Genomic DNA, 8,638 nt, shown 5'->3' on the forward strand with positions numbered 1-8,638 from the left:
TGATGGGCACATATAACAAACCGATTAACCAAATCCGTATACCAAAAGTCCAACTTAGAGTGGACTTGGAACCGGAAAAAAGGTAGGAATAGCAGTCGTCTGCTACCTTCATCTTTCCTTTGTAGACGCCAAGCCACCCAACTACCACTACGACTGCAAAACCAACCTAGTGGCAAAATAACCTTAATAGGAGGGCCCAGTTGAGGGCCAGTAGGCTGAAAAGCAAGCCTAATCCGAGCTCCAGACTCGGGCTCATTAAGCGGTTTACACACCGAAACCATTTTATTAACTTGCTAATTAAATCACGAATATACACCACATTCAACATGGGCTCCCGTGCTCGTGGGTACTTGTCTCACCATGCTCATTTAATCACTTACCAACTATAAGGACAGGTAACCTTTACAAAAGGTAAAAAAACAATGTCGAGGTATGCGTTTACTTGCTCATATCAAATTCACATTCACTAACTTAAACATCAGAGATAATTTTGTTGTTGTTACCGAGTTGCCACTCTTACCTTAAACCTTTTTACGTAAATCTCCAACATTCAAGCCAGTAGACCAAGTCCTACGCCCACCTTCTTTCCCACTTGCTGAGTGCAAATACTTTTATGGAATTTATAAATTTTATAAAAACTAATAATTCATTTTATCTGTCAAATTTTTCTAATGTTTGGTATTATGTTCTAAAGAAATATCAGCCTTTGTCCCCTGAGAACGTTGACCAAAAATGTAAATTCTATAAAGTTTATATTTTCTTCAATTAGGCTATATATTGTATTTATTAAGACGCTAAATAGTCTTGTGTTAGATTCAATCTTCATCGGATATGTGAATGGTTGGTTGCTTCTGCAATTGGATGATGATCATTCATCGCAATCTTGTTGTGGATTACGTCAAGTGGGCCAAGCCCAACTGGACAGAGCCAGTACGAGGTTACCTGGTGGCCCAACATAGTCATTCCTGTTTTTACTGAGTCCCCAAGGAAACTTCTCATGATTTTATATAGATAACCAATAAACACATTACTCCTATCCAAGCTTAACCTAAAAAATTTATAAATTTTTAGAGTTACTCACTTCTATTTCTGTGCTTATTGAGTTTATAATCCAATACCAGTTACTTTTTTTAAAAAATAATAATTTGTTAATGAAAAATTATGTGTAAACCATAAACACAATTTAAAATTGACAATAAATGAAAAAAAAAAACCTTGGGGTATTATAAATTTCCTATAAATTTACATGATAATTCATATGAATGTCACGTGGCACAACCTGAATTAAAAAAGTAAGTAATTGACAAGTAAATTTAATTATTATTTGGTTGATATAATAAATGTTACATAAACGGTTAGTTTTACAGCGGTTTATAAGAGATTTATAATAATGTTATGTATTATATTTTTATTCAATTTTTATACCACTTACTTATCCGTCACTATCAATTAGTAATTTCTTTTTAAAATAATGATTGAACGACAGTAGCACGTTAACAATATAGAATAAAAATGTAATTTCTAGTATATATATATAGCCATTATTATACATGATAGTAAATATCAAATATATAATAAATATATAATAATATTCTATTAAATAGCCTTTCTCCTTTCTAGGACACACGTGAAAAATAATAAGCTAAAAGAGAATAGTCCAAACACGACTCGTCTGCAAGTCAGGAACCCATAAAAAATTTCCACACGTTATACATGATGACTCAAATAAATGGTGAAGATATCCCTATCGATCGGAGCCACTAGACCGACCATTGTCAATCGACGACCACTAAACAAAAAGAGCTGTATTCATCAGATGGCACAGACAAGCCTATCCAATGTGTCGACCCACATGCGATTACATCCCCCTACCGACCAATAATTGTCGTACCTAAATGTCCAAAACGCCTCTCACAACTTCCATTATTTGTATATAAGCCCTCGCTTCTGTTTAATTTCCACCTGTGTACTATCTGGGCAGATCATCGTCATCAAAAGATCAGAGTGCTGTGTACAATAATGGCGGAGAATTCCCTCTTCTCTCCTTACAAGATGGGCAAGTTCAACCTCTCTCACAGGTGAGTCTCCTGTCTTCTATGGTGTTTCAGTCTAGTCTCTGTTGCACCCAATCCGATCCTCCCTCTGCTTAGGTTGTTGTTTCGGAGGGGTCAGGGACGGTGGGAGGGACTCCTCGGAGTTCGGAAAAGCGGACGGAAATTTGGAGGAGGGCATTGTTGTCTTTTTGAAATGTTTCACCATAATTGGGATCTGAGGGTGGCAGGCAGGGCAATCTAATATAATAATATTATTACCTCTGATATTTTCTTTGACGGAATTGCCCTTGACCTTCGGGGGTATTTACGGTGTTTCAGGGTTGTGCTTGCGCCCATGACGAGGTGCAGAGCGTTGAATGGAGTTCCACGGCCAGCGCTTGCGGAGTACTACGCTCAAAGGTCAACCAACGGCGGGTTTCTCGTAAGCGAGGGCACTTTGGTCTCCAACACAGCCGCCGGGTAATTTCGTAATTCTGTTTGGTTTTCAATGGCCTTTCTTAATAGGTGGACGTCTTGTCTGGTCATTGTTGGTCGGTAGACCCTAACATTCTTCAACTTTAGTTAGTGCTATGTAGGGCCCAATAAGGTCCATCCTTTCGGCCTATCTCAATCTCGCGGGCTGCTAGTGCTTGGACCTGGGCCACCTTGCTATGTATAGGAACATGAAAAAATAAAAAAAAATAAAAAAACTTTTTTACCATTTTGTTTAGTTTTTAATTAGAGAAAGGCTTAGTGCAATATAATGTCTACATTCGGCCCATTTTTGGTGATGAATAATCACATGAACTTCTTTCCTTCACTTAAATATGGGCGAAATGTGGATATTATATTGTACTGTAGCATGCATCCGTTAATTATTAGAAGGAAAGAAAAGAAAAAAATTTGGCAGGGGCCAGATCTGGATCTATTGGTATTAGGACACGTATCTCATATTTAAGGGACACATGTTTAATTTTAACGGATGCCATTTCAATTGAACGGGTTGAAAAGACACGTGTTGTAATTTCAATAGATTCCGTTCCAAACTAAACTCTAAAAGATTTCCAATAATTTGTTTGTGGTCATAAAGGTAACAACTATGAAATCAAAGCTTATCTTCTATGGTATTGCATGTTTAAGTACCCAATAGAAATAATTTTGGCATATGAACTATAAAATGAACAAGGGATTTTTACAAAACGTTTTGAGGTTTTTTTGGAGAATGTTTTTTTTTTAATTTTTTTTTTTTAAAATTTTTTAAAGAAGTGTTATGATATAACATAAAATTGAAAGCCGTTTTAAGTGTTTTGTGAGTATTTTATGTTTTACGATGTTTGTTAGCACTGGCTAGAGACTGAAATATGGTCTCTTAATTTGTTTGAAAAAGAGTTTTACTGATAATTTGGTGGTGCAAGAATCAGGTTTCCGCATGTTCCTGGGATATACAGTGAAGAACAAGTGGAGGCATGGAAGCAGGTGGTGGATGCAGTTCACGACAAAGGTGGCATCATTTTCTGCCAATTGTGGCATGTCGGCCGGGCATCTCATCAAGGTAATTAATGGCTATGACTTATGAGTCGGCATCTACTCTTTGGTAGATTAGTTAGCCAGCTTCATTGTTATTGAATCGCTGACTATTCTTGTTGGCGTCTTTGACCAATTGATTAGTTTATCAACCTGGCGGGGCCTCACCAATTTCATCAACGAACAATCCCATATCGAATAGGTGGAGAATTCTGAAGCCAGATGGGTCCTATGGCACATATCCGAAGCCAAGAGCCCTGGAAACTTATGAGATACTGGATGTTGTGGAGCATTATCGCAAGGCAGCCTTGAATGCCATTCGAGCAGGTTAGTTTGAGTCAACCCTGCAGATACTTGTGGACTTGATATCTATCTCTTCAGGAAAAATGTTATATCTACAACTTTTTTACGTGTTGTTGATTAGAGGGTGTTAATTTTTTTAGTAGTTGACTTGACTCTAATTACATGCTAACACGTGTCAATAAGTTATAAAAGAATTGCATGTGTAGCATTGCTTACCTCTTTAATTTAATGATGCAACTGTGGTTACTTCGATTTGCAATAAGCTTCGTATGGTTTAAAAAGTGAGTTAAAACTCTATGTGATTAGCATAAATGACAAATAACTACATTTAAAATTTTGACTGAAAATCATTAGAATGTCACATTAGAAATAATAATATGACACGTATATCTTATACTAAAAAAAATAAAACAAAAAGAAAATCTAGTAGTTAGTTGGACCACCCCAAATTGGCCATAAGGAGTAGTTGGGGGTGGTTCGGCAATGATTACGGTCAAAATTTCAAACAAAAGTTTGTTCTGAAAAGTTATTTGTCATTTATGCTTATCACAAGCAGTTTTAAGTCACTTTTTAAACCTTAAGGAGCTTATTGCAAATGGGTATAACCACATAGACTAATTACTTAGTTTAAGGAATGAGAAGAATAGATGAGATCCATTAAGTGGAGCTTAAACATTTTGTAAAGCTGTCATTAAACCCTCTCCTGACAACATGGGACAGAGAATAGGATTATAGAAATTTTGTGAATAGCAATCAGTTTTCATTTACCAAAGCAGAGTTTGCTATGGAACTGAAATGGCTAGTAAAAGGATCTGGAATGAAATTCCTAATGCAGAGTTTGGATTTTCTTGATTGCTTCAAGGTTCTCTTTTTACCCAGTACCATGGATTGAAGCTGGATGCCATGGATATATATATATGCCTACCATGGTGTTTTATTACAAATTAGTTTGCTAAATGAATTATTAGATCGACCTAAATCTCTGCTCAACGTACATTTCTCATACCGGCAAAAAGATTGTTATTTTTTGGAGTGTTTTGTGTTTTAGATTGTTTGATAATGTTTTTGTTTTGATAGAGAAAACAAAAGGGAGAGCAACAAAGCTAATGTTCATGTAATGCTCAGGTTTTGACGGAATTGAGATTCATGGGGCGCATGGCTACCTCATTGACCAATTCTTGAAGGATGGGATCAATGACAGAACGGACGAGTATGGCGGGTCAATTGCAAATCGGTGCAGATTTTTAATCCAGGTGGTTCAAGCAGTAGTTGCAGCCATTGGCGCAGAACGAGTTGGTGTCAGAATTTCACCAGCAATTGATCACCTTGATGCCACAGACTCTGACCCGCTTGGCCTAGGGTTGGCAGTGATTGATAGACTCAACAAGCTTCAGCTGGAACTGGGCTCAAAGCTCACTTATCTCCATGTGACTCAGCCTCGATACACCGCTTACGGCCAAGCGGAATCCGGCAGACCCGGCAGTGAAGAAGAGGAAGCTAAGCTGATGAGGGCCCTGAGAAAAGCTTATCATGGAACATTTATCTGCAGTGGTGGCTTCACTCGGGAGCTAGGATTGGAAGCTGTGGCTGAGGGTGACGCTGATTTGGTATCCTATGGACGCCTTTTTATCTCAAACCCAGATTTGGTGTCGAGGTTTAAGATCAACGCACCCCTAACTAAGTATATCAGAAAAACCTTCTATACCCAGGATCCTGTTGTTGGATACACAGACTACCCATTTCTGGAACCATTATCCCGCCTCTGATGAGCTCCATGCGTACGGCCTTTGCATATCTTGTTTTTGTGCTTCATGATCTGGATTTTCCTTCTTGTTGAGAAAGAATAGCTAACTTGTTCACAGAATCATTAAGTTATGCATGTGGGGTACTCTAATGTAATAGAAATGGCAGCAAAGGCCGCATCACTTTGTAAGAGTTTTTTTTTTAAAAAAAAAATATTTTGTAAGCTTAGCATTTCTCATAAGATAATAATACATGATCTTCAAATATTTAGTGTGGAAATGTTTGGTCTCATACATAAAATATGAAAACTTAAAGTCATAAATGAGTTCTTTGTAAAAAGGAACTTGGCGTAAAACGGATGCAATGCTCAAATGTGGTTGCTTGGAAGGCAGCTGTTTTTATCGCAAATATCTAAGACTCCAACGTATTTATTTGGAGGGTGATGCGTTAGAAATTGTAAATGAAAGATAGAAGTTCATCACTTAAAAGATAACACCAAAGGGATATAGACTATTACCATCCAAAGGATTACAACAAGGGATACAGAACTTAAAAAACTTACCACTTTAATGGTTACATCAAAGAGATACAGAGATATAAGGAGAACTCTTCTCTTACAAGCCAAAGGTTGGTTTTTTAATACAAAACTCTAGTAATCCCCTACACTTACACTTACAAGTATTTATAAAAGTTTAGAACAACCCTCTAAGCATGGATAAGCATCTAATGATGTTAAACAAGTAATAATGGCAGAAAACAATCATTAATTCGTGGGGCAGCAGACAAGGGGACAAACAGCCACCTTAAGGTATATTTTCGAAAAACCTGACCACTCCACTTCCAACGGTTATAACTTTCGGCACACAACTTTAAATGGCCTGAAATCTTCTTAACTAGAAAGATAAGATTTTGAGCTTCAAGTTAGACCTAGGCATGAGCTTAAAAAGATGGATAATTGGACGGTCATGAGGGTTTTTAGAACTTTTTAGACTGCAACATGATTTATTCAATTTAGGCCTTTAAATTATGTTGAGCCTGTGGGCTTAATTGGGTTGAAACTTGGGCCATTGTTAAATCATCCTTGTTGGACATACCCATGTCAAATAATGACCCCTCCTATTTCCATGCGTCCCGGCCACCTGAGGAGGAAAACAAAAATGAATGAAAGCTCCGGCTAAACAGTTATACGATTAGCGGTTACTAATGGCTCCGTTTGTACACCCAGGCCTTATATACCTACCGCCTTCATCTTCCTTTCATTCTTTTCAAATTTACCCATATAGTGGATTTGAAAATATAAATGGAGAATGATGGGAAACGAGCATTTCTCTCTACAGGTTGCAACTACGTACCTCCCCAACCCCATCTTGAAGCGATGAGTCTACTGCTTATTGTGTGAAATATATATTGAAGCTCTCTTCCTGACTTTACTGTTTCTCGAAGCTATTTGTCGGAGGAATGGCCGCTTGAAGTCGTCAGTTTACCCCCCAACCCAAACCCCATCTCTCTTCCTCCTCTTCTTCTTCAACAAAACCTGACACACAATGTCACACCCATACCCAAACCCTCTGTTCCCACCAAACTCTAACCCGAAACCAGAGCCCATGGCTTCCACTTCCAATCCCTTCTCTCTATCTCTCTCCGCCATGCCGAAGAACTCTGCGGATTTCTTTTTCCGTGTTCCGAACCCGCATAACTCGGTCTCGCTGTGGTCCTCGTTCGTTTCGCCGAGTTCGAACGGGTTGAACCTGAGTCGGGGAGGGAAAGTTGGTGAGTGCGAGCCGAGTGAGGATTTGTGCGAGTTCGGCTCAGGTTATGGACCAGTCTGAGGCCAAGACAGATTCGAAGGGTCCGACCATTGTGGACGTCGATTTGGGTGACCGGAGCTACCCGATTTTAAAGGTCTAAATGTGTTTTATCATACGCTGCTTAAATGTGTCTTTAAAAATCTGGTTGTGGGTTTTTTTAAACCACAAAACCAAAAGGAAAAAAAAACTGTGTCTCTCTTATATTGAGATTGATTTACTTATAGCTAGCTTTGTTTCTCTCATGCATCCTTAATGACCCTGTATTCTTTTGGTATATATGGCAGCTTGATAAGAAGGTAGCTGATGGCCTCCTGAGGCTCATCCTTCTAGGCAATTGTGTTTTTACCGGTGATTATGATATATAGAGAGGCCCCGGAGGAAACTCTCCGTGCATTTTTCAAGTCCTGATTCGATATTCAAGATTCATAATTTCTCTTTCAAAGTTTAAAGGTTGAAATGGCGGCCGGAGAGTGAAACACTAGAATTTTGTGCATCTTCTGCTAGCTGCTGAATTATTCTTCTATGAATACTGATAGTGCCCAATTAAATAAGATTGTCCAAACTCTGATATCAATTGTTGGTTTGAGATAATGGAAAGTATGAAGTATTTTGGTTAGGATAAGTTTTAGAAAGACAGTCTTTTGGTTGAGTTGCTACTTCATAGCTCAAGAACACAAAAAGGAAATGACTAAATAATTGCAAATTGATTTTCACTCATATTTAAACATAGGGTTGCTATATATATAATTGGAATGATGTGGCACTGAAAATCAACATTTGATCAACAAGAGCTTGTAAGTAGCTCAATAGGCTGTAAACTACGCCTCATGAAGTGGAGGTCACTAGTTCGAATCTCTCATTAGGGGTGAAATAGCGGTTGCGGTTAGCGGTTAGTGGCTAAAACCGCTAACCGCAACCGCCTAGGCGGTTAGTAAATTTTACTAACCGCCTCCGCTAACCGGGTAGCGGTTAACCGCCTAGGCGGTTAACCGCCCGGTTAGCGGTTAACCGCTTTGGAATAACCACTTTTTTTCTAACCGCTTTTTTTGGGCTTTTTTCTTTGGACCGATTTTGGGCCGGATTTGGATCGGGTTTGGGCCGGTTTTGGGCTCACTTTAAACATTTTTTTTCTCATTTTAAACTTCTTTTTTTTTTCCCTTTCCATGGCCATTTTAGCATTAAAAATTGCTATATACCAAAATCTTGTTGGCCACCTTCTACAAATCT

General features: G+C 38.3%; 1 protein-coding gene across 1 annotated transcript; it reads left to right on the forward strand.

Moving 5' to 3' along the window:
* The first annotated feature begins 1,934 nt into the window (after positions 1-1,934).
* Positions 1,935-5,869, forward strand: LOC132166656 (12-oxophytodienoate reductase 3). The gene is made up of 5 exons (XM_059577507.1): positions 1,935-2,078; positions 2,373-2,513; positions 3,455-3,585; positions 3,702-3,884; positions 4,986-5,869. Exons 1-5 carry the CDS (start codon positions 2,020-2,022, stop codon positions 5,624-5,626), a joined length of 1,155 nt encoding a protein of 384 aa, XP_059433490.1. The 5' UTR covers positions 1,935-2,019; the 3' UTR covers positions 5,627-5,869.
* The last annotated feature ends 2,769 nt before the right edge of the window (positions 5,870-8,638 follow it).

Source organism: Corylus avellana, chromosome ca11 (assembly GCF_901000735.1).
Source record: "Corylus avellana chromosome ca11, CavTom2PMs-1.0".
NCBI classification, from domain to species: Eukaryota; Viridiplantae; Streptophyta; class Magnoliopsida; order Fagales; family Betulaceae; genus Corylus; species Corylus avellana.